We start from the raw sequence: 27036 nt of genomic DNA on the forward strand, positions 1-27036 counted from the left end.
TTTCTTTTTTCACTTTTGCTCTATTACCCCATAAAAAGTTATAAAATAACTTTTCATACGCTTTTATCCATTCCATAGGGCATGATAAAACTTGAGCTGTATAAATCAATTTTGAAATAACAAGGCTTTTTAAGATAATTACTTTCCAATTCATATTCACACTCAAAGATTTATTCTTACTGAAGTATATACCCAGAGATTTAACAAAAGTATCACACCATATAGCTTTAGTTTTATTCGTATTTAAATGTATTCCTGATACCCTTTCAAAATTTTCAATCACATTTATTACCTTCCTTCCAGATTCAACGTCTTGTACAAAAATTGTCATATCATCAGCCAGTTGAGCTACCTTAATTTCTGTTTTGTGTCTTCCGATAGTAATACCTTTAATATTTACATTCTGTCTTATTTTGTTGCTTAAAACTTCGACACTCAGGATAAAAAGTAGGGCAGACAGGGGACAACCTTGCCTTATGCCTCTAGATGGTTTAATATTACCAGTAAACCATCCATTTACTGTAACTGATAAGCTTGGATTTGAATATAACAATCCAATCCATTGCCGAAAGGATTGCCTAAAACCATATAACTGCAAACACTCGTCAATGTATATCCATTCCAACGAGTCGAAAGCTTTTCTAAAATCTGTGAAAATAATTGCCCCATCTTTAGCCGTTAAATGATGGTAGTCCAGGGGCGTACGCAGGGGGGGTGTTTTGGGGGTTCAAACCCCCCCCCCCCTTTGGTATTTTCATGTATGTAAACCCCCCTAAAAAAACCTAAAAACCCCCCCCTTTGGCTTTTTTTTTTTTTTTTTTTTTTATTTAAAAAAAAAAAAAAAAAAAAAAATTATACCCCCGGCTAACCTAAATAAGGTGACCTTACCCCCCCCCCATACGTAAAAAAATGTCAAATTTTGAAATTTTGAGACCAAAAAAAAAAAAAAAGTGTCCGCTTACCCCCCCCCCCCCCCCCCCCCCCCCCCCCCCCCCCCCCACTGAGCGAATTTTCTGCCGGCTGAGTCGTTGCGATTTTTTTTGGCCTCCCAAAAAAAAAAAAAAAGTGTCCGCTTACCCCCCCCCCCCCCCCCCCCCACTGAGCGACTTTTCGGCCGGCGCGATTTTCAAATTTTCGGGAGCAAAATATTTTAAACCCCCCCCTTGAAAAAATCCTGCGTACGCCCCTGTGGTAGTCAACCACGTCTTGAACTAGTCTAGCATTATAAATACCGCTTCTACCCTTTAAATAGCCTACTTGATCTTCATTAATAATGTCTGCTAACACATTTTGTAACCTTTTGGTCAAAACCATCGCTAATATCTTGTAGTCTATATTTAAAAGAGTTATTGGTCTCCAATTGTCAAGTTCCTGTTTATCTCCACCTTTAAACAATAAAGTAATAACGCCTTTCCTTTGTGAATAACTTAAGTGTCCTTTCTCAAAAGACTCGTTCAAACTATGAAGAACCAGATCATTTACTTCTGACCAAAATTCTTTATAAAATTCTACGCTTAAACCGTCGAGCCCTGGTGCTTTATTAGGTTTCATACTTGTTATCGCTTCAGTAATCTCTTCCATTGTAACGAGCCCTTCGCATGCATCTGCTTCGTGTCTATTTAGACGTGGTATTTCTACTTCTGTCATGTATGAATCTATTAATTCTTCATTACACTCATTTGACCTATAGAGTCTTGAGTAAAACTTCTCAATAAACTTTAAGATTTTGTCCTTGTCGTACTCCAACTTTCCCCCAATGCTTAAACAAGAGATTGATCGTTTTGCACCGTTTCTTGTTTCTAAGCCTAAAAAATATTTGGAATTACTTTCCCCTTCTTCAAACAGAGTTACCCTTGCTCTAACTCTAGCACCATCACATAAATATTTGTAATACGCATTTAATTCCATTTTTACACTAGTCAACTCTTCTTCTCGTTCTTTTCTTCCGTTGCATACTTGATCGTGCAATCTTTCAAATTTCTTTTCTAACTCAAATAAGACTTTCCTTTCGTTAAATTTCATTTTTTTGGAAAACATAATAGTATAATCACGAATCTTTAATTTACACATGTCCCACACAAACTGCGAACTAGTGTCAGACTCTGTCCTATGTTCAAATGTCACGTTCCGGATAACATTTCTAACACCAATTTTATATTCCTCATTCTTTAACAAGGAGTTGTTAAACTTCCAATACGATGATCCTCTGGAGACGCCAGATATCATAATCTCTATGGTAATAGCACAATGATCTGGACACATAGATATGGGTTTTATACATGTGCGCTGTACAAATTCCTTAAAGGTACTTTGCACTATCCAAAAGTCAATTCTCGACGCCATGTTTAAATGAGTATTTCGATATGTAAATTGTTTTATATCTCTATGCATTTTTCTCCAAATATCAATCATACCATATTTTTTCAGTAACTTTATATATTCTTTAGGCTGTTTGTAAACTGTTCTGCATCCAATAATCAATGCATAGGAATCTAATTTGTCAACATTTCTTATACATCTAGATAGACGTTCATAGAACACATCTTTGTTCTTTTTTTCAGTTGGTGCATAGACATTAATCAACAAAATTTTCCTGCTTCTATTTCAACCACTATAACTCTACCGTCATTTGATAGGTGAATTAATCTGGTATGAAATGACACGTTCTTCTTTATAAGGATTACAACACCATTCTTCATCAATTTTTTTTTGTATTTCTTCTGTCAAAAATGTTTCCTGTAATAAAATTACATTTGACTTTTGTCTAACAAGAAATTGAAACAACATATTTCTTTTTTGCTTATTTCTTAGCCCTCTCACATTCAGAGAAAAGAGATTTAAACAATTAACACCTTCGTTTCTTCGATTTTCTTCTGATGAGTATAGTTACCTGAACTATTTTTTGTTTGAGCCCTTTCTTCTCCTTTTTCTTTCTTGTCGATCTTTTCGTTTCTTATCTTTGTCGCTCTCCGCATTTTCTGATCGGTGGTCGGTTGATTCATATCCGTCAGTGTTATCGCTGTTCTCGGGATCCGAGCTTTGACTTGCACTGACAGGTGTGCTCTTTGACCAAAGATCCGTCAGACTTCGTTGTTTCGATCGCTCATCGTGTGTTGTACGACTATTTACATCTTTCTGCGCCAATGAACTTGTGTTGTTTACATTTTTTTCCACAGCTGTGTTTACTACTCGTGTTGTGTGACTCGTGTTCACCGAACTCTCAGTGCCACTAGGGCGTTCACCATTCTTCGGCTCATGCTTCGGCTCGTGGTCACTTTTGATTAATTTTGTTGTTGTTGTTCAAGATCTGGAGGATCCTCATTGACTAATTGCTGGTTTAATGGACCACCCATGCTTTAGGGAGAGGAAAAAGGTAACTGAAAAAGCTTTCAGAATCTGGACTATTAAACATACAGTCTGCTGGAGGTAGAAGGGCGTTGTGTTGTATGAGTCAACACGAAACTCCCTTAAGGCTTCCAGCACATTTTCATGTGTAACATGTGTGATTTCTCTCATATGACTACAGGTCTTTCCAATCACATACAAGATATACATACATGATGTGTAGCATGTCACACCCAAGTCACACACTGCCAAACTGACACAAAATCCTGGCCATTCTGGTCACCGGAAGTGACGTTTTTGTTCAGTGTAGCGTCGGTCTCGTCGGTGAGACTGGGGTAAACCTTGGCCCCCATTTCACAAAACTTGTCATCAGTGATAAATGACAGTGTTTGTTAGAAGCTAGTGAAATCACATATTAAGTGCAAACAAACTAACAAAGTAGTTGAATTCCATAAACCATAGTCTGGTGTTTATTCCCCGCACTGGGTATCAAGTCACGCGTATCGCATATACATCGCGCACATGCGATCTGACCTCCTGAGGTCACAGGTGTCACATTTGCATAATCTGATACATATTCATTATCATGACATCCCTCCTTTGCCAGAATGAAACTTTATCCTGGTCTATTTTTATACTATAGTTTCACTGAAAATTCTTGTAATATTTCTTTTGTTCTTGTGTTTCAGCCATATGTGAATTACTGAAATAAACATGCTTTGGTGCATTTGCTTTTGTTTGTTTCTTTTTTTTTTTTAAAACAACTTCTAACAAACAACAAATTTATCTGGTCGATAAACTTTTCCCAAATGTTTTATCTTCCAAACAACTTTGTTGAACAACATAAAACATAACATGCAATATAATATCTTTCATGCAATATCTTTCATGCATCCAGTCTGTGGTCCAAATAAAAGTTCAACTGTTCACTGGATACTATTTGAGTTCTAGTTTTGAGTTCGTGTAAATCATCTGTTATCTCCAAGCGTTCATACGACTAGCTGAAGCTGAAGTTTCTGGAAATACTCTCTTCGATGATTGAATCCATTTTTGAAAACTGATCGATGCTCCAACTCAACTTGTGTTTTTCGCAACACCTATCACATACAATAAGGGCAGCGTTCGGCGTACACCCTTTTACATTGATTAATGTATGTGTAATATTGAAACATATGTATCAGAACTTATTATTTTAGCACATAACACAACTTCCTCGTACGCTTGGTTTCCATGGTGATTTCTCCAACATGTCGATTTCACAAATATGGGCAGCGCAAGGCGTACACCCTTTAAATCATAACTTGGCTTCAACCAATGATTTCCAAACATTTCTCCTTGGCACATGTAGTTTCCGATATCACTGTCGCTATTTTACAAAGAGCTCATTCCCACCATATTGATCTGGAATCACACGAAATCATCATATCGCTTAGGGAATCTTCTCTGGCGTTGTGGTCTACTAGCTGCCATAGGAACGTTGGTGTTTGTTGTCTCTGCTTGGGTATCACCATCTTGATGTCTCTGGTCACCGCCTGATGTGTTGCTCGCTGCCTCTGAGTCTGGATCTCTGGTCACCGCCTCAGGAGTACTGGTCTCCGCCTCAGGATTATCGTCCGACCCTTCAGGAATACCGGTCACCGCCTCAGGATTGCCATCTGTCCTCTCGGGATTGGCAGCTTCGTTATGAGTGTCTCGGGACATGTATCTTTTTACACTTGATACATTCCTATTATACAGGACTCCGTCAGGAGATTTCACAGTTACCATACTTCCTGTTCTTGCTGTCACTGTGTATGGCTGGCTAAAGTATGGCGTGTCTAGTTTCCTCCTTTCATCACGTCTTACTATCACCTTATCTCCTGGCACTATGTCAGAATGTACGGCTCCCCTCTTCAGATCTGCATAGTGTTTTGCACCACTTTTCATTTGGAGGTCCCTGTCTCTGAGTTCCTGATCCTCACTAATGTCCTGGATTTGTGGTAGTTTAGTTCGGATCTTTCTCCCGAACAACACTTCTGCCGGGCTTTTTCCCGTTGTCGAATGAGTACTAGCCCGGTAGACTGCGACGTAAGTCAGCAAGGCCTCCTTCCAATCCTTGCCTTCTGCCTGTGCAATTCGAAGCCTTTTCACTATACTCTGGTTCTGTCTTTCGACCTCGCCGTTGGCTTGGGGCCATTTAGGAGTCACCCGATGGTGGTGAATTCCTGTAATGTTCATGTACTCTGCGAAAACTTCTGAGATGAACTGGGGTCCATTGTCTGAGTATAACGTCACAGGTAACCCATGTCTGCCAAAGATTTCAGCCAGGGCTTTGACTGTCTTCTCTGCAGTGGTTGATTTCATGATTGCATACTCGTAGTATCTGCTATAATAATCAACCACCACAAGTATAGATTCTCCTGTCGGAAGTGGTCCTAGGAAATCAACAGCTACATCCACCCAAGGTCCTGTTGGCAACATAGTACTTCGAATTGGTTCTGGTGGATTACCCCTGCTTGTGATTTGGCAACCATGACAAGTCTTGACGAATTTCTCTGCATCTTTCTCACATCCTGGCCACCATACCTTGGTTCTCAAATTCTGTTTGGTGCCAACAATGCCCAGGTGTCCTTCGTGAGCTAATGACACCATCTTTGGCCTCTGTGCCTGTGGAATCACCAATCTGCTACCTCTCAGCACACACTGACCAATTATACAGAGTTCATCCTTGATGGGAATGTATGCTTTATATGGACAATCATCCCATTGTCCACTGTGAATACACTCTCTGATAACTTCGAGTTCAGGATCATGTTCAGATTCTCTTTCGACTTCCTTCGTTGTCACCGCACCTGGCGTTGACTGGACTGCCACAAAACGCACAAAGCTCTCTGCTTCTGTTTCCAACACAGAAGTTTCTCTCGGTTGATCATCCTTCAGCAATCTTGACAATGGATCTGCTATGTTGGACTTTCCTGCGATGTGGACTACCCTGTACTTGTACTGTTGAAGCCTCAGAACCCACCGCTCTATTCTCGCACATGGCTTAGATCTCGGTGAATAAATGACTTCAAGCGGTTTGTGATCAGTCACTAGATCAAACTCTATTCCATACAAATACGCATGGAATCTTTCACAAGCCCACACAAGTCCAAGGGCTTCTTTCTCCGTCTGAGAGTATCTCCTTTCAACATTACTTAACGAGCGGCTGGCATATGCTACTATCCTCGGGCCATCAGCATGCACCTGCACCAGCACTGCTCCTAAGCCAACTGGACTGGCATCTGCTATGACCTTTGTCGGTGCATTTAGATCGTAGTAGCCCAGGGTCTCTGCACTCATTAAGCTTTCCTTCAGCGCCTTAAACGCTTGTTGTTGTTCATGACCAAATTGAAATGGCGTGTCCTTTCTGGTCAGCTTTCTCAGTGGATCTGCCAATGTAGCAAAGTTCGGAATGAACTTTGCGCAGTAGTTGACTAGCCCCAAGAAACTTCTCATCTCAGTTGCAGTCTGGGGTTCACGGGCCTCTGCAATTGCTTTCACCTTGGCCAATCCTGGGTTGAGTCCCTCGCTAGTCAGTCTGTGCCCCATGAAGTCCAACTCAGAGACACCAAACTTACACTTTTCTGCATTTGCAGTAAGTCCTGCATCCCGCAGTCTGCCAAGCACCTGCTTCAACCTCTTGTCATGCTCTTTCTGGGTCGATGCATGCACAATGATGTCATCTGATATGTTCGCAGCTCCTTCTATCCCAGCTATCACTCTGTGTATCTCATATTGATAAATCTCTGGAGCAGCATTGATTCCGAACAACAGTCTCTTATAGCGGAACAACCCACAATGAGTGACAAAGGTTGTCACCTCTCTAGACTCCGGATGTAACTCCAGTTGGTGGTACCCCCACTTCAGGTCTATTTTCGAAAAGACCTTGCTAATCGACAGCTCCTGTAGGACTTCCTCAATAGTGGGAATGGGGTGACGTTCTCTTATGATTGCTTCGTTCACTCTACGCATATCGATACACAGTCTAATTTCATCATTTCTCTTTGGAACTATGACAACTGGGCTTACCCATGGCGTGGAGCGTTCAACTGGCTCAATGATGTCGAGATCGATCAATTCCGCAATCTTCATCTCGACCTTTTTCCTCAGTCCAAATGGAGTCCTTCGCACAGGCTGGGCCACTGGCTTCACCGTTTCATCCACTGCTAACCGCACCTGTCGGCCCTTCAACTTCCCAACTCCTTTGAAGACTGTTTCAAACTCCTGCTTTAAACCTGCATAACTCTGTACCGCATTTACATGTACAATTCCCACCTGGAGCACTCCCAGCTCTCTAGACGTATGTTTGCTCAGTAAAGGTTCTCCCTTTTCTTTAATGACAACAAACTCTGCAGTCGACTTCATCTTGCCAACTTCTACGGTGGCTGTGAAACATCCAACAGTTGTTAATGGTATCTGTGATGTGTACGGATAAAGCCTCTTGGTACTCTTAGTAGATTTGCAGATGATTTTGTCCTTCTTCAGTTTCTCCCACAACATCTGATCTATTACATTGCAATCACTTCCCGAATCTACTATCACTGGGACTGTGACACCTCCAATGATTATTGGGACTTTCTCATGATCACCATTCACAGCAAATTGATAGTACCTCTGATCACGGCCACGGCTGTTGTCATCATCACTATCATGTCCGGGTTCACCTTCCACTTGGCGAACTCTATTCTTATACTTCTTTCCATCTCTGGACTTCCCATCTCTGACTTTTCCTCTCGCCTCACTTGTGCTCTTGGCCTTACTTTTGCACATCGTCGCAAAGTGGTTTTGGCCTCCACATTTCCGACAGATCTTTCCTTTGGCTGGACATGATGCATCCTTCCCAAAATGTCCTTTGTTCCCACATCGGTAGCATTCCAAATTCTTTTTTCTGTCATTCTCATACGATACTTGGTTCACTTGAACTTGTCCACCAGCTCTAGGCCTTTCTCTCTCTCTCAATGACATGGAGTTAAATTGACCTTCAACAGCTTCTAGAGCAGCAGCCATGGACAATGCATCATTTAACTTGAGCTCACCTCCTTTCTCCAGCATTCTCCTGCGAAGTTTATCAGCTCTGCAGTACTGAACTACTTGGTCAAGAATTTGGTTTTCTACATCCCCAGCTACGAAATTGCATCCGATAGCAACCTGTCGTAATTTGGTAACAAATTGGGCAACCGTTTCACCATCTTCCTGCTTTGTTTTCCTGAACAAATGTCTTTGAAACGTAGCATTAGGTTTGACAACATAATGAGCATTTAGGGCATCTGTGGCTTTTTGATACTCATTCCTCTCTCCTTTATTGGGAAGTGTTTTGAAAGTCTCCCTTACCACAGGCCCCGCAGTGTACAGCAACAGTGCTCTTCGTTGCGCCTCCTGGGCCGGCGTACATCCGTCCAGAAACAGGCCGCGACTATCGGCGTAGGCTTCGAACTCTTCAAGCCAAGCTTTCCACTTGCCGCTGACAATACTTGCACCACCCGTCGGATCGAAGTGTGGAACTCCTCGAAGCGCTAACAATTCCGCTCCAGCGAATGCCATGTTGAAACTTTTCCAGCTCGTAGCCACAGATTCAACATCCAAGAAACATTAATCCTCGTCGCCAATGTCACATATTAAGTGCAAACAAACTAACAAAGTAGTTGAATTCCATAAACCATAGTCTGGTGTTTATTCCCCGCACTGGGTATCAAGTCACGCGTATCGCATATACATCGCGCACATGCGATCTGACCTCCTGAGGTCACAGGTGTCACATTTGCATAATCTGATACATATTCATTATCATGACACTTGCTTCTAATTGGGTATCAGCAGATTTGTCACTGATTTTTGTCATTTGTCATCGACAAAAAGCTTTGTGAAAAGGGTCCCTGTACTACTCTTAAAAACGAGACAGTTTGTGGGAAGATTGTCATAACTCGACACTCACACCAACAAAAATACTCTCTCATCACACAATGGCTCTAAATGATCGGTACACTAAAACTCTCTATGAAACATCTCAGTGGTCGACAAAATAAAACATAACCCATGGAATCCATAATTGCTTGGTTCTGTTTCTTCATGTTTAATGTACAACATAGTAATATGTACACTCTTTTTACATATAAACAGAATGCATAAATATAACAAAGATAATTTAAAATACAAAAGAATACAATACTTTTTCGCTGTTACCAAATACAGACGAGCCTTAGCTCAACATCTAGGAATTTAGTAAAGAATACAATGCAAGAGAATAGGACTACGTGGAGAATTAACAACATGTAGCCAGGTTGTAAAAATATACAAATACAAACACAGCTACAGACAGTGATTATGTTGAAGTAGTATTACAAAACTGCCCAAAAATAGGAACATAATACATCTAAAAAAGACTTGATGTATAACTTCTGCACGCGATGGGCTTGTCAATTCCTGTATCTAATGAAAGTACTAGTCAACATTCAGTAAGAAAGAAAGTACTTGAAAGTTGTACTGCTTGCAAAAACGTTAATGGAAAGTTTCAAGAAAAGATAAATCGTAGTGTTGACAGAAGATATCCTGTAGTATTAATTTCTCTGTTTTTTTAGTGCATGTTGTAAAGTACTATGGGGGTGGCAAAACTGCCGATAATTTTCGTCACATTGAAAGAATGACCTTAAACCCGAAACTTTCCATTTTATTCAATAGTATCTATAAAATATCCGCTACATAATCATATAACATGATTTCTGGGTTACTGTGTAACAAAATAAGGTGTCATTTACAATATAATTTCATACCACTGATCACAATTGTAAGAATTTGAAATTAATAGTACAAAATAAACGTGATGGTTTAAATAATCATTTGGAAAGAAATTATAATTATGAAATCAACATTGTGTGAAATAAAATGCAATACTGCATTTATGAAATTTTCATCGTTTGGAAAGAAATTATAATCATTGACACAACATTGTGTAAAATAAAATGCAATACTGCATTTATGACATTTTCTTTGTATTAGAACATAGGACATGTTTACAGAGCTACAACACGACAAGTTACAAACCGAACTAGAACGTACAAGATTTGCATTGTAAGCTACATGAGTTGTAGATAGATTGGAAAGAGGATAATTCCAAACAAACACAAGGGTTCAGGTGAAACAACAACAGGATAAAACTAAACCATTCCTGCTCATATCTCTCTCTAACAGTCAAAATCTTTGAACAGGGGGAATAGAATACACACTCCCGGGCCCTGTCTTACAAAGAGTTGATATGAATTGCAACTGTGTACATAAGAGATTGGAGTTTGCAAACTTGCGATTGATTTGGATCAATCGCAACTCTTTGTAAGACAGGACCCTGATGTACTGATGATTTTCAAGAAGTTTCTTAGACTTTTCTAGTAGACTCCAACAGAGCGTTCTATGGAAATACATATGATAGCTAAACAGGTACAAAAAATGAAATAAATTGTATTACTTTAGAGTGTAATACCGCCATTAAAATGATTACCCAATATCAGAAATCTAATCTTCAAAGTCACAAAGATCAGAAAACAAATCTAATGACAATTAAGTTCCAAATGCAATTGCATTCTCATGTAACAAGATTCTCGGAACATTCCTCTGTTGAAAAGTAACTACCGGTACACGTTGAAGTTTGAAAATACAATAAACTGGGCAGGTTGAATACCTAATAACAGTCACTTTAATTCCTGTTAAAACAAAATGAAAGACAAAACCAGCTTTGAAATTTGATCTACATCATGGCAAGTAGAATCTGATAAAAACGTCCTGCTATAGTACATTCCCTATAGAAAAAATGGATCTATAATAATTATTACAAAAATTATTTTAAAAAATACATTAAAAGCATGATCCCAACCAGTTATTATACTCCTGATTTCATGACTTGATAGTGTAAACCGATATGAAAAAAAGAGAATACCGGTAGGAGATTTTTTTAAATCCATGATTTCAACTCTAAAATAACAGAACACTAGCACGTATGATATTTTGATTTGCTAAATGACATTTTTAGCTAGTTCTCTCCTTCTTTCTGTCTGTAAATCCACATGTACTTTTCTCCCCCCCCCCCTCTATCTTTTTCTCTCTCTCTCTCTCTCTCTCTCCCTCTCCCCCTCTCTCTCTATCTCTCCCTCTCTCTCTCTCCTCCCCCTCTCCCCTCCCTCCCTTCTCCTCTCTCTCTCTATCTTCCTCTATTTCATCACCTCTTCTTTTATCTCTCTTTCTCTCACTTTCTGTCTATGTCCCTCCTTCTCTTCACTCTTTGCATCAATAACAAACAGTAATATTATCATTCAATGTCCCAAGAAATTTTGAGTTATGCTCCTTCAACAAAACAGTGAGTTTTTACTCACAGCATGCTGGCACATCTCCCCATAAAATGAACTACATCCATGACCGACAACACCTACCTTCAACTAGTCTACAATTTCAATATGTACATTTGACGCGTATGCACTGTACATGGTGTCATTTTGCAGTACCGAGTAGTACTCAAAATGCATTTTCAAATAGAAAAATCTTGATTTGTGCGTGGACACAACAGAATACACAAAAACACATCGGGCTGCCACGATAATGACAATGCTGGAATACTGCAATGGTGGGAATTTTTTTGCTTGGCTGCTACGGTTCTAGGGTGGTATTCTGACAATGATGGTGTCTTTTATGTTAGTAAAACGATGTTAATTGTCACAACAAATCAGGATTAGGACGTGTCAATGATTCAAGTTGATGCAAAGCTGGTTGCGTTCACATAAAGTTAAGAGACATCTGAGCAAGCACCAATTTTAAGTGTTAGTTCCGCGCAATTCAAGTTTGTTATGACAAACAATATTGTTTTTCTTAACATAAAAGATAACATCGTTTTCAGAATACGGCCCTACTTTCTTTCAAACATTGACGCTTACATATGAGAACTGGATGTCCGAGGTGTTCACATATGGCAAAATTGTTCACAACTTCTTCAACTACAAAGGTGAACGAAACTTGTGAACATCTTTAGAATATAAAATTGAATACTTTCTACCGTTTCAGCTACAATGAATCAATCTAGTGGACATCATTCATACCCCATGGTATTTCAGTCCAGCAACTAAAAGCTGTTTGGTGCTAGCACATTTATGCTAAAATGATAATCTATATCTTAAAGCACAATTCCCCCTGTCTTATAAACTATCGCAATTGATCCTTGTTGGTCGCAAACTTACAAACTGAAGTATCTTTTAGTAGTGATTGGTATCACTACTTGAATCAATTGCAACTATTTTATAAGATGGGGCGAGAAAAAAAAATAGGACCAATTTGTCCTTGGAAAAGTTAGCAATATTCTTTGACTCTTTCTCTATGACTTAAAGATTAGTTAAGCATAACAAACAGTGAGCAATAATTTTCATTTATCAGTGATTTAAGAAAAATTTCCTTTTTTCACAAGTCATGATCTTAGGGGCTATAAGGTGGTAATCCAACATATGCTCCGGTGACAATAGCTACAAGCTTTATTACCTCATAAGTATAGGGTTAGGATAAAGGTTGAAAGTGGGTTTCGGGTTAGGTTTAGGGTTAGGGTTAGGCTAGGGCTAGGTAAAGTGTTTGGTCCAGGGTCGAAGTTGGGAATCGGTTAGTTCATGTTTGCCGCCTAGCATTTGACACCAGAGCATAGGGCGTAGTACCTTCAGTAAATCTACTACATGATCAGCAGCTACTTGCATCGTACATTCTAAAAATCATATCCCCTTCAAGGTATACATAAGATAAATCAAGTACCTTTTTTTCTTTAAATATAATTTCAAGCAACAAGTCAGCGAGACAATTTGGCCCCCTGTAGACTATTTGGTTCTCCAGTCGCTGAGTGCTGCTTGCGTAATGTACTATATAAACTTTTTCTTCATAAATACATTCAGGCATACAGTATACATATCAAGAAACTGATCTTGAAGTTACACTTACATATTTATACATGATTTAGTACTAGATTGGTTTGGACTTTCATGATTAAGACAAAATGGTCCGTTCTTTACAAAAAAAGGTTTTTTAAAAAGCATTGCACTGCAAATTGAAGAAGAAAAAAAAAAGATTTAAAAATGTGCAGTTTAGACTCTCCACTCTATTTCACAACTCTAAAAACACTGAAAACTGTGAATACGTTATGAATACACAAGGTAGTGTTTGTCATGCCACATCTTTAGCGGTTCTGACTGAAAATGAGCTCATGGAGAAAAAAATGATGTATTTTTTTTAGTTTTAATCTTCGGCTCTAATATAACATGTCATATATAAAGCCTGCTGTGTGAATAAGAAGGACAAACAGAATTAGCATTAAAAAAAATATATAAGAAGGACGTTCTTCACAAGAAACAATTATAAATGCATGCTCAATTGTGGCCTTGCAAATTACATTTTACATGATCATACTTTAGAAATACATATAAAGAGAAAAAAAAAATTCCGGTATGCCATCAGCATCAAGATAGATACAAACAAATGCTCGTTAGAAGAGACCAAGGCAGCAGTTCACGAAACAGTCATAATCCAATTTCACCGATGTCCCATTGAAACATGTGTATTAGAATAATCACAGGCTTCAATGGGTTGGTCGCCAACTTGTACTTATGATAGTTTTGTGAAACGATACCAAAGTCTTGGTACTGGGTCCTGTTTCATAAAACTTGATACCATTAACAAGTTACAAGCTACTGTTATAAGCTACTGAAATCATGGCATCTGATTGGCTAAGAGCAAATTTGTCATAGAAATTTAGCGGTTGTTATAGATAACGAGTTTTATGAAACGGGCACCTGATCATTATTAGACTTATATCTCAATCGTACTCCCAAAGTGACTCTACATGATTTCCAAACTGATTTCAAACTGATTGGTGTAACGTAATTATTTGATCTATCAGTCTGACCGTGTGATGGGGTCATAGTGTTGAGCTTAGAAACTAAAAAAAGTCACAGGTTCTTATGACCTGCTAACATCAATTCAGCCAAAGTATAAGGTGAATACATACATTGCAAGTCAGTACTATTAAATAAAACATGAATACTTTAGACTCAAGTTAGGCATGCACTCTAGCAAACATTTTCAGACATACATGTACAGAATACAATGAATACAACATGATTTGAAACACTAGATTTAAACACTTGTTTCTCTCTTGTCTCCACTAAGACCATTCTGTGACATCTGGTATTCTTTTGATGTCAGTACTCTACTGTGATCTGATTCGCTACCATTGACAGGCTCCACCTCCCTTTGCATGTTTCCACCAATCAGAGCCTGGCTTTCAGGGAGCACAGCCACCTCTTCATATGTTGGGGGTTTGCAAACACTCGGTCGCTGAGTTCTTTGTAAAAGAGGATTCATCTCCGCCGTGGGATACTCTGCGATGTCCTCGTGTCGCGGAAGATGATCCCGAGAGGAGTTCTTTGAGGCGGAGCCTTTACGCAGTTCTTCTCGCGACTGCTTCTTGCCCGACATGGCCCGCGGCATGCTGCCCTCGTGTGGACAGTCTATGAAATGTTGCTGGACCGGCTGCTGCACAAACCCTGTTCTGTCTCTGTTTCTTACGAAACGCTCGCTGGATGCGGTGCTACGAGGGAGAGAGTTCTCCCGGAGCGCGTCCCAGGATTGCGTGGTGCACAGAGCCTCAGGCTGGGGGTACAACCCTAAATGGCCTGAATGGCTACTGTGGAGTTCTTGAGGGAGGGGCACCATGCGCGGCTGGCTTCCCATGTAGAGCACATGCTGAGGTAGGTACGAGTTGCTACTTGCAGGGCTTTGATGGTTGGGGTCAACATGATGCATGTGGGCGATGGGGAAACTGGAGGAGCTGCCCGTCCGCCCCGCCCCATTGGGTATCATGGGCACCATCGGAGGTGGAACGGCCATCACCTCTTGGCCGTCCCGCGAGACCTGCGAGTACCGAGAATGTTTGTGATTCTTACTACGGCTGCGCGCTTGCTTGTGGTAGCGCTGGGCATAACCGTTACTACGATGATTTTTGTCATAGTTATGTACGCGCCCTGCATTGTCCTGCGTGCTACTGTCAATCGAGGCATCGGTGCCTGTGTTTGTTTGGGACGGCACGTAATTACACTTTGAGGTCTTTCGCGATCCTGATACCACCGAAGGATACGAGTGATTGGTATTATTAGACTTGTTTGTATTATTAGAATCAACACTGCTTGCCGATTGTCTCCTCTGTACCACATGGCCGTTATTGACACTCGGGTTGGTTTGGTTGGACGTCACTGCAACCGTATACCGATCCTTTTGGGTGCAACCGCATGTCTTCTTCCAGTTGTATTTGACGTCGATGCGCATTCCGCAGTTGTACACAAAGATGAATAGGCCAAGTCCTACTGCAGTACCTGCATACAGGTAGCAAAACACGATGACGAGAAAGTCTTCTTGGGTGACCGCTAAAGCACCGAACGTCCATGTCCCAACGAATCCCAACAGCATCAGCACAGCAGCCGTAATCTGCTTGGCGAACGTATACTCCGAGTCCATCACGCTGGACATTCCCGAGATTCCGGTACGATGCGTAACGACGGATTCGTTGTCTGTTCCAGTCTGTCTCTCAATCCCATTCTCTCCCCGGTGGTTCGGTACGTCCTTATGATCGGGGTTCTGGTCTCGTAGCTCGTAGGCCTGCAGCTGGGCCATAGAGGGCGCCCTGTTGACGTGCATGGAAGCCCAGATAAACATGGCACACGTCAGGACTACCATGGCTGCTGCTATGCCAAAGAAGGCAGCCAGGCTAACTGTGAAGTCCACAATCCAGCAACTGAATGATGAAAAGGAAGAAAGATGTCAGTACAATCGCAGAGAACAATTAACTCAGTGTCCAGTTAGTCTAAGGCAACCAAAATCCACCAACTATCAAACAATAAAGATTCAAATTTCTGATGTCGACCAGTCCAAGGGTAAAGTGAGATTACTATTAGCTTTACGAGTGTCCTTCACTCATTTTAAATATCAAATCATATACAATGACATTAAATACCGTTTTTGCTCAACAAAAGATTATTTTATTCTCCATGTATTTTTAATTATTCTTACACCTAAAGAATTCTATCCTATGCTTTTAATTCCCTGGGAGTATGATTATATTCATGCTTTTCTCTGCATAGCATCTTGAATTAAAGTCGGTGTTTCCAGTCGCTATTGATATACACTGTCACTATTACAGTTTTTCTTCTTGAATATCCCCTAGGTTGAGGCATTTATCATTTACTTACAATTCTGAGCCTCCATAGTTGCCAATGTCCGGAGATGCTGCTGCCGTAATGCCCACTACAATCATAGGAATACCTGTCAAACATGAAACAAAATCAAATTTCAGTTTTAAACCAGCTATTAAAAAATACATGTACAGGCAAACCTGTCTTAGTGACCACCTCTATATAAAGACCACATGTCTATAGCGGTCGCCTGTATTGCCTCCTTCTAGAAGAAAACATGTGTTGAAGAACCTGTCCATAAAGGCCACCTGTCTACAGTGACGACCTTTGGTGTTTCCCTTTGGTGGCCTTAATAGAGAGGTTTGACAATATCTCTCATCTTTGAAAAGGTTTTTTTTTTGTGACTGAAGGTGATTTTCTAGTAAAGATTGAAGATCAGGCTTGGTATCAGAATTTGAAGTTTGACTGGCAAAGGAGCGTAGTGATTGATGTACAAAGAAATTGAAATTAATTTCAAATGTCATGGAATAGAATACTATGTATTATCAGGTCTCATGACATTAAGTACTGAGCCTACCTGTTGTCATGGTTACACATATATGTACATGTAGCAGACACAGAATATTCAACTTCCATTCCAAATTTGTTGCACAACCTCTCTACACCATGAATTACAAAATGTGAGAATGCCAGAGTGTGTGCTATTCAACCAGTTAAGTATTAATGAGACCTTAAAGTAGTCACCCGAAGAAAATTCACAACAACTGATAATTATGGACAAATTATAAATGGATGGAGAGATTTTCTCTTGAAAAACATAAATAATTTGCGAAAAAATCATATAGATATCATGGAAAGGCGTAAACTTCAATCTTGTGGCTAGCTGGGTCTCGCATGTGACGTCACGAATCTTGACGCTTTACAGAGGACTGCTGAAGGCAGAAAATCTGGATCTCCAAATGAACATTTTTGAGAGATAATAACTGTGGGCCCCAAACATATTTTGAAGAGGGAAGTTGCTATATTTGATCAGTAAGGCATCCCCTTTGCAATGATGTGAATTTTGCATCAATTCAAAACACTTTTGATTCTTCGGGTGACTACTTTAAAATTAGCTTCGCTGAGGATTTAAAGAAAAGAAGACTTGACAACTCACCCCAACCCACAAAGTAGAATCTGAGGATGGGCCTGGGAGGAGGGGGGCTTTCTCCCGGTGGAAGAGGGGGTCGGTTGCGCCTGATGAGGGCCTTGCGGAGGTTGTTGGCCTGTATCACCATCCACATGAGGGTACAGATGCTGAAGTAGTGGAGGCCGATGCCCACGATCTGACAGAGGAGGATTGGCTCCGTCCACTTGATGCCGCCGGTGTAGAAGACGACCAGGAACATGATGGCCAGGCAGATGTTGATGAGGGAGTGGCGACACTTGCGCTTCATCCGGATGTTGCTGAAGGGGTAACGATAGTGTAGGTTTTAAAAAATGAAGTATTGTATGCTTCATGTCAGTACTCTACTGTGATCTGATTTGCTACCATTGACAGGCTCCACCTCCATTTGCATGTTTCCACCAATAAGAGCCTGGCTTTCAGGGACCACAGACACAGATATAAATTTGAGTCTATGTAATAGGTGTTCCAGGGAGGGGAATCCATTATCAATCTTCCCACTGATATTGGAACCACACAAATGAACTTTATGCCACCTGTTTAACATCCTAGTCATATCTGAATACAAAATATAAACCTTGATACCTCCCATCACCATCACAACCAATCCCACTATTTTCCCTTTAGTTTGCTGACATGAGGTGTTAAATATTGTTTAAAGCTACTTGTACATCAAAAAGAATTTACAGATGTTTATACCATATACTCTAATCGATGATTCAAAATCACAGGTAATGATGTGTGAAGCCTTTCGTTGGCAACTGCCTTACCTAAATATTATTTTAGTAGTGTCCAGTTTCAATTCTCAGGCAGGAATTCCTACACATAACACTCTAAGTTGACTTAACAATAGATTTGAAGCATGCATTCATTCATTCATGCATTTGCACATTTATTTTCGTTCATTCACTTATTTAGTTTATAATACCGTAAGGAAACTTCTGTATAGCAATATTCTGAAGGATTTCTATGTCAAAGTATATGATATATATTATGTATGTAAACTTGATTCTTTGTACGTTTGTAAAATGTGAGCAAAACAAATTTCCAATATTGGACAATAAATTGAAATTGAAATTGAAATTCATTCATTCACATCTTTATTTTTTTAATTATCATAATAATAAATAATCAAAGACAAGTCTTCTTGACTGACCTGTGGAAGCAGACGTAGGTGAGGAGAGTGATGAAGAGGAGGATGAGGAGGATGAAGCTACCGATGTAGATTGCTGGGTGAAGAGCAGCGGCCGGCCAGAAACCACTGATGTACTGCCCTTGTGGTTCACTGAAATCCTGTGAAAATCACAATCAATTTCATGTTTGATTAAAAAATATGGAATAGAAAACCTCTTTTTCTTTTTCGTTGTAAATATATATTGCACTGTTCATTGTCACATTTCATATCAGTTGTAATAAAATATTTATGGCATTCCAAGTTTGTTTAAATGTGTAATAGAACACCTTTTTTTGTCTTTTCATCATAATTATATATTGCACTCTTCATACATTAGCAGGTGTGAATTAGAAGTATCAGTCAATTTCATGGGAGGTTGACATGTATATTAACATTGTTAATAGGCATTTGTATTGCACCATCTATCTAGAACTTCTATTCAGGGGCACACAAGAAAAAATGAATAAGAAATGAGTCTGATTTAGTGCCATATCCATCACCCTTAAAGCTGCATGTTAATTGGGTTTTTTATAAGTCTGAACAAACATTTGAATAAATGAAGCTAATATGATGACAAGAGACATGTAATAACCAAAGTATAAAAGCACCAATGCAATGTACGTCTGGCATTACCTATATGCTATAAAATTGAAATTAAAAGATTCTAAAAATGGAATCCATATTGAATAGTGATGGAGCAAAGATAGTCATGATTTCAAGCCTAACCTAGTCATTTTCATAAATTCTCAGCTGATTATTATTACAGGGTTATTACCTTGAGTATGGCAAAGTTAGTTAGATGACTGCACTGTACTGTTGTCATGTTATCTGTCTTCATTACAATCTTACAGCCTTCCGACTTCCATTCCCCATGTGAACCTGTAAGGGGAAAAATTCAACAGATATTTCATTTAATTTCATTAATTTATTCATTTCTGAATACATAATAAAAAGCAGTATACATTAAAACATATATCAAGAAATATAACTTTATTTTAGATTTTTTTAAATACCAGGGCTCCAAGATGAGCGAAGCTTGATGCCTTATGAGCCCTAACAATCAAGTACAAGCAACAACAAAAAAGACATAAATAGGGGGTTCCTGGTGATGCAGAAGTACAGTAAAGAGAGGAAGAGAAGAAGCAGTGTTTAGAGGAAACATGGTTGAGCGGTTTGAACACTTGATGTAGAGGTTGTGGGTTCATGCCCTGGCATGACAATTGTGTTCTTGGAGCTTAAAGTCAGGGTGATGTTTGCAGTGGTTTACAGTGTCATATCTTAAAAGGCCTGGCTTCATCAGCCCGTGTTTGCAATTAGCGGGATGTTTGGACGAGAAAATATCCTGAGAAATCTTGGCCTTGTTTTCAAAATATCCCACTCTTTTGGAATTAGCGGGCTAATTTGCGCCCGTCCGAGCTAGTTTGTGATGAGCGTATCGGTCTGGTAAAGACGCAATTTCGAGCTTCGGGATAATATCCAGAGTCTGAAAATAGCAGGTTATTTCAGAGCAGATGGCCTCATTAACGCTGCTGATTTATCTACTCACCTGGGGAAGTAACGTCCCAGTACACCGGTGCTTCACTGTGACCTAGGTTCGTAGGTCGAAAGGTCAACGTGACAGGGTCTGTCAAATTGACAACATTGTAATTCTCTGCAGGTAAAAAGAGAAGACAGAGACATATATAAGGATGGTGCATTATTCAATCGCTGTTGTGGTCATTTATGGCACTTCAAAATTCATGAACATGAAACAGAAATCACAGGGAAATTGACAATAAGCATGATGAAATAAGAATACATGTATCCCACTGACTACAGGATTCTCTTATTCTCATACACTGGTTGGCCTCATACAGAGACTGCCCGGTTTCCGTAGGGAATGGGATAACACACTGGTAACTGCATGAACAGTGAAACCTGTCTATAAAGACCACCCAAGGGAGACAAGATAGTGGTCTTTATAGGTAGGTGGTCTCTATGTACAGGTTCCTTTAGTACATGTTTCAATGAGAAACCACTTTCAAGGGAGAAAAAAATGTGGTCTTTGTAGACAGGTGGTCTTTATATACATGGTGGTCACTGAAGCAGTTTTGACTGTATATCAAAATCTCATGAAATCCACAGCACTACAAAATAGTTTCGACTTCAACGTACCAATTTTACTGGCCACTACCATAGATGTCACCGCTCTTTCTGAAATAGCCATCTGCCCCTGTGCCGTCGTCTTCAGAGATGGGAACAGTCTACCATTCTTGTAGACAAAGAACTGAAGAACCACACCAGGGCGGGAGGACGTCTGACCCGCCGCTGACCTTTGACCTTGGGTCAGGCCTTGGAAGATGGTTGGAGGGAGCTGGATGGATGCTTCTATGGGCTGGATGCAAAATGGACAAGTAGATTAAATAGTTTTTATTTCCTTACAATTCATCCATGATTTTTCAATAACTATCAGACTCGCTGTCAAATTCACATATCCATAACAATTGTCAAAATCATAACCTATGCATGATTTTGTTTTACAGGTCGAACAAAAAAGAGAAATTAGCATTTTATGTTCTACAGCCTTGAAAACATGTACATAATTTTCGAATTTACACTCTGTATTTCATACTTTCATATGCAAGTGAAATGTGCATTTATATATTGAACTATTTGTGAAGAAAAAAATTCTTAGTGTGACCTTTACCCCCTTTCCCCATTTCAAATGCTCAAAGCACAAAGACAATCATCGCACTCACCCCTTTTGTAACGTCTAGCTGAGCCGAGGTGATATTACTCATGTGGCACTTGACGTTCTGCCTGGAGAAGTCTTCGAGCTGCCCCGGCCCCGGCACAATGGCGGCACACAGCATCCCGCTGAAGGTGTTGGTGGTCGGCAGCTTGATGGCCCGTACCGCGATGTTGGGGGCGTAGTGCTCGATCTCTATGCCATGCCCGTGCTGCAGGATGTTGCTGGCAAAGTACTCCAAGGCATCTATCACCCTGTCAGAGATGAAACAGCAAAGTTTAAAGGGATTCATTATGAAAAACGACCACTGGCGATCGGAAAAATAGGCGGCTAAATTCAGTCTGCCAATTTGCGTCTGGGGAAGAAGTCTAAAGACATTGAAATTGTTGCAGGTAAATTTCTTTTTTGGATGTGGTAAAAAAGAACTTTAAAAACATCAAAGGGATTTATGCAAGGAGAAAAATAATGGTAACACGTAATACAAAATAAGCAGATGTTGATGACAATTTCTTTGACTGCCTGACAGGGGAAAAGGTGAACTAGACAAATATGGTCCTTTTATAAGCAGGACTCAACACTAACATCTGACCCCCAAAATAAAACATTTAAAGGGGTTTCATGCATACAGACCTTGCAAATTTCGACAAGAAAAAAAAGGTTGCATGGAGCCTGGCACTCGGCCTCTCCTCTCTATATAACTGATTGGAATCAGTGTACCAACACAAAAGACTTTACACTGTGAGAGAGCATCGATTAAATACTTGTGGTGTGACTCTATGCACAAGATCTCCATGTAATGTCTTATCCAAGGGCATAGGGTTTTCTCCTTCTATTCTTCATTTTTTGTACATTCATGTATAACCAAGGGCAGGCTTCGGTCCACATGCCACATTACAATCTAGAAATGGTCTTTTTACAGTCCAAGTGACATTCTCCTTACAGACCACATGCATATGCCTCTTGTCAATAAACTTTCAAAAATCATGAAAAGAAATGGTGAACTTACTTTGAGCAGGACCTATCCTGTATCTGGCTCTGAGCTAGGAGAGTAGAGTTGACCTCCATCAGGTTGCTTGCAATGTTAATCATCACTTGACCAAGCTGTTGAAGAATGAAAAAGAAAAAGAATCTTAATAAGATATCATATGAGCCTTCTTAATGGATGGAAGTACTATTTTCACTGAACTCTAATTGAAATTGGAAGAGGAAAGAAGGAGGAGGTACTAGACATCTATGGAAAAAAGAGGAGGGAGAGAGAGAGAGAGAGAGAGAGAGAGAGAGAGAGAGAGAGAGAGGAGAGAGAGAGAGAGAGAGAGAGAGAGAGAGAGAGAGAGAGAGAGAGAGAGAGAGAGAGAAGGGGATGTGGGAAAGTTACAATGAATATGATAAAGACATATAAAGATAGAGAGGGCAAAGCAAAGAAAATGAAAGCACAAGAGACAAGAAATATAGATCCGAGTGCCAACAGAGATAGAGAAAGAGAAAAGGTAAGAGAGAGGCAGAGACAGAGACAGATAAAGAGAGAGGGGAGAGAGAGAGAGAGAGATATATATATATATAGAGAGAGAGAGAGAGAGAGAGAGAGAGACAGACAGACAGAGAGACAGAGTCAGAGAGAAAAGGAGGAGTGAACAACATAAAAAGAGAGAAAAGATGGTAGAGTGAAGAGAGACAGGAGAAAAAGAGATAGAGATGGAGAAAGAAATAGCATTCTCAAACTTAAGTAATCCTCGTTATTGCATCGTTCATGGTGTATATATAAAACAGAACACCCATACAAGTCCATCTGTCTTGACAAGCATCATGCCGCATCACAATCAATATATTAGAGTGCTCACATTACATATAAACAGCCTTCAGCCACGACCATGCAACAGAATGACAATCATATTCACTACAGACAGACAGACTGGGTTGTGTTGTTATTAGATAAAAAGGCCCATGATATGTGATTGAGCATGTCACATATCCTATCTTATGGCTCCGGGCTGTGAGATGATCTATCCTGGCTGCCTTTCAGATGCATCCTACAATTCCCTCTCTCTCGATTCTTGGAAATGGGTTTTACAGGAATGATGGAAAAGGGGAAAATACAGTAATGAAGATGTTGAATATCGAGGGGTCAGTGACACAAAGACATAATTCCATTTTGAGAAAAAGTGGTTTATGTGTCACTGAGCACTTGGGCCTTAAGGAGTTTAGTCCATGTTTCACTAGCCATTGACTTCAATAGGGTGCTGGGTGGAGTTAAGTCTTTGTGTTTCCTGGAAAGCCCACATTTTTCTGAACATTTTGATATCAAATACTCATTTTGGCAAAATATTGAGTTACGTCTTTGTGTCACTGAACCCTTGATATAATTATATAATATTGACTGGCCTCGAGGGGTATATCAGAAATATTGACCACGCTGAGATCATATTGCCCGAGTCGAAAGACGAGGGCAATATGATCTCAGCGTGGTCAATATTTCTGATATGCCCCGAAAGTAAAGCCAGTCAATATTTTTATTGTTATCCAAATCAGACATCTAGAGCAAATACAAAAAATCCACCATGACAATCTCAAAGAACTGAACAAACTTTATCAAACCAGCACTGTACATCAAGTACTTGACGAAATTTTCGATACACTGCAAACAGTGTGTATTTGGTGTGATTATTACGTCACAATATAGTGCGCGCAAAGTGCGCAGGTTTTCGTACGCATAATAGATACGCAATGAAAATGACAAAATACGGCGCGGTCAATATAACATGCCCGGATGCGAGACCGTGAAAAATACAAAGGTATACGCAAAGTCTATACGAGCAGGGAGACCAAGGAAAATACAAAGAATATACTCATCCGTTCCCACTGCTAGTGAAAACTAGGGCAATACGGTTTTGTAAATGACCAGCTCAGATGTCTGATACGGGTAATAATACCTCATTATCATTCAACCAAGCAGTTACTGATAATATTTCACATTTCACATTTTTTCGCATATAAATACATGTATGCACAAAGGCAAAGACAAAACAGGGCCCCGTCTTATGAAGAGTTGTGATTGATCCAAATCAATTGCATGTCCTCCAATCATATGCAAGTTTGCAGTCTCCTAGATGAGATAGTTGCGATTGATAGACTATTTATATTAGATGGGGCTTAATAATAATAATATTGGATATTTATATGGCGCACATATCCACCCTGCAAGGTGCTCAAAGCGCTCCAATATTACCCCGGTTCTGCTAGGCTACCGATCTCGGTGCTCACAGCATTCAAGGAATTCCTTCCTACCGGTACCCATTTACTTCACCTGGGTGGAGAGTGGCTTAGACCTACATAGAGAGTAATCCTGACAGGGAAGCAGATCTTGATGGTTACATCAAACTGAAAATCATATATCCCTTCACGGAAGAGTTTATAGCTACTGATGGAATTGCTAGAGTCACTTTAAAACCAGACTTAATCATCATTTTATCCTTAGTACAGTCATATAACTGTTAACATGTTGGTGTCAGAAGAAATCTCTATTATTTTAAGTGAATGAATGGGACTACATGTAGAAGATTGGGTTTATATTGATAACAAAACTTGAACAATGATACTCACATCTTTAGTTGTCAATTGGTGAATCTTTTCAATGAATCTAGCCACAAAGACAACTTTCAGCTTGTCAGCAAAAGTGTGAGCATCCGCTGTTTGAACTTCCACCCTCCTAGCTGCCTTTAGCGCCACTGAGGCATTTCTATACGATGACTGTATGGTGTGAAAAAATGAAATAAAAAATTCAAAGTTTACTACATGTAGGTCTGCTTAAAGTTGTTAAAACTGAGTAATTGTAACAATTTTTCTTCTAATACAGTAAAAAGGTTGATCTTTGTTAAATCAAAAGTTTTTTTCCCAATTACATTCAGTTTTATTCAGAAAAGGACTGAATTTGTCAAAACATATCTGAATGAAACTAACCTGGGATCTAGAAGAGAAGCTCAATGCATATTCAAATATACCGGTCAAATTTGCTGGAGTATCAGCATTTAGAATTAGTACCTATATTTCATCTCTTGCTTCTATGTGAAGTCATTCTCCTCTGCTGAAACATAAATGCCTGTACAATTTGGTACTTGTCTCAACTAGGTTAGTAATAGGGCTAAACAATAAACTAAGTATATAAACTGTTAAAGGTAATACAAAGTTTTGGGAAATTTTGAAAATTGGCCGGATAGTGATTCTTTACAATTTGATACATTTTGATGCCCCTGTGGATGTATTATAAGCACTAGAAAATTAATCCCCTTAAACACTTCTGCTTTCGAGTAAAATTGAATATTTTGATAAATTTCAAATAGCGCTTACGGCCATACAATAATAGCTGCGACCATGAAAATATGTAGTTGTGATATATAATTGTGATATATAATTTCCTAACGGAAATAGCCAATCGGTCCATTTTAGTCAAGATACATTATTTTTGTTTTTAATTAAAGATAAAGAGTACTGGTTATGCGATTGCATTGTGAAAGAAAAGGTGTGGAATGGATCAGAAAAGTTGATCATATAGCATGTAAGTAATGGTGTGTAATGCAAGGTTCTAGAGTCATCAAAATCATCATAAATTTGGCAGAGTCTTGGTAAAGTAACAATCACTTACACAGATAGATGTATATGGGACAACACACATGGTGTCGGGGCTAGTACTACCCTGATTTCCTTATCTTTCTATGCTCATTACTCAGCCAGTATACATTTTCTTCCAAAATTGTTTGGCACATGACATTTATTTGTAACCTTGAACATTCAGTGTAAGTTTCGTTAGATTCTGTGAGAATTCATTTTCTTTTTTTACCAGAACTCAAGTTTATCTTTAATTAATATCTTGACGTTGAGAGTGAGCTATACAGCATAAAGATTTTATTATTTATAATTTCATTACTTTAGACTCGATTTCAACCGGGACAAAGATCGTTGAATATTGTAGGATCGCATATGCTTCCAATATGTTCATTTGAATGAAATTCATGACCCCATACCAAAACTTTGTATTACCTTTAAACATCTTTATATGATTCTTTATTTCCCACATGTTCTTTCTTACCATGGCTATTTTCTCTAGCATGCGAGTAGCCTCATCTGCATAGTCACAGGCCTCTGTCTGAGGGGTCTGCCAGCGGCCCCCCTCCAAACAGGTACGTCTTGCTTTGGCCCTGCTGGGATCCCCGCCACTGAAGTGGAGCCCCCCTCCATTCGGGCAGGGTACCTCTGCCGTCATGTCAGGTATGGTGGCCTGCCACTGGAAGGTGCCTAGTATGGAAGAGAAATGTATTTGTTGTTAGTAGGGACTTCTTCCTGGTAGTTGTGAGACTGATTGATGTTACAAAAAAAAAGAAGGTCCATCATGACATTCCTATTTTTGACCCACTACCAG

The 27036-nt window shown here is 39.6% G+C and overlaps 2 protein-coding genes across 2 annotated transcripts in view; both read right to left on the bottom strand.

Annotated features, from left to right (window-relative positions):
* Positions 1-4752: 4752 nt before the first annotated feature.
* Positions 4753-8907, bottom strand: LOC115924168 (uncharacterized protein K02A2.6-like). The gene has a single exon (XM_030986022.1). The coding sequence runs from the start codon at positions 8905-8907 to the stop codon at positions 4753-4755; it is 4155 nt and encodes a 1384-aa protein (XP_030841882.1).
* A 5155-nt stretch (positions 8908-14062) lies between these two features.
* Positions 14063-27036, bottom strand: part of LOC762521 (adhesion G protein-coupled receptor A3) — a 34230-nt gene continuing 21256 nt past the window's right edge. The window contains exons 9-19 of the mRNA XM_030986023.1: positions 26707-26912; positions 25224-25370; positions 22633-22727; positions 21637-21880; positions 21053-21272; positions 20445-20549; positions 19674-19777; positions 18881-19017; positions 17716-18005; positions 16617-16689; positions 14063-16162 (exon numbers count right to left, since the gene is read on the bottom strand). Of these exons, the coding sequence (XP_030841883.1) occupies positions 14509-16162; positions 16617-16689; positions 17716-18005; positions 18881-19017; positions 19674-19777; positions 20445-20549; positions 21053-21272; positions 21637-21880; positions 22633-22727; positions 25224-25370; positions 26707-26912 (3275 nt within the window). The 3' untranslated portion in view covers positions 14063-14508. The remainder of the gene's footprint in view (positions 16163-16616; positions 16690-17715; positions 18006-18880; positions 19018-19673; positions 19778-20444; positions 20550-21052; positions 21273-21636; positions 21881-22632; positions 22728-25223; positions 25371-26706; positions 26913-27036) is intronic.

The sequence above is a fragment of the Strongylocentrotus purpuratus genome, unplaced genomic scaffold, assembly GCF_000002235.5.
Source record: "Strongylocentrotus purpuratus isolate Spur 01 unplaced genomic scaffold, Spur_5.0 spur5_scaffold_15, whole genome shotgun sequence".
In the NCBI taxonomy this organism is placed as follows: Eukaryota; Metazoa; Echinodermata; class Echinoidea; order Camarodonta; family Strongylocentrotidae; genus Strongylocentrotus; species Strongylocentrotus purpuratus.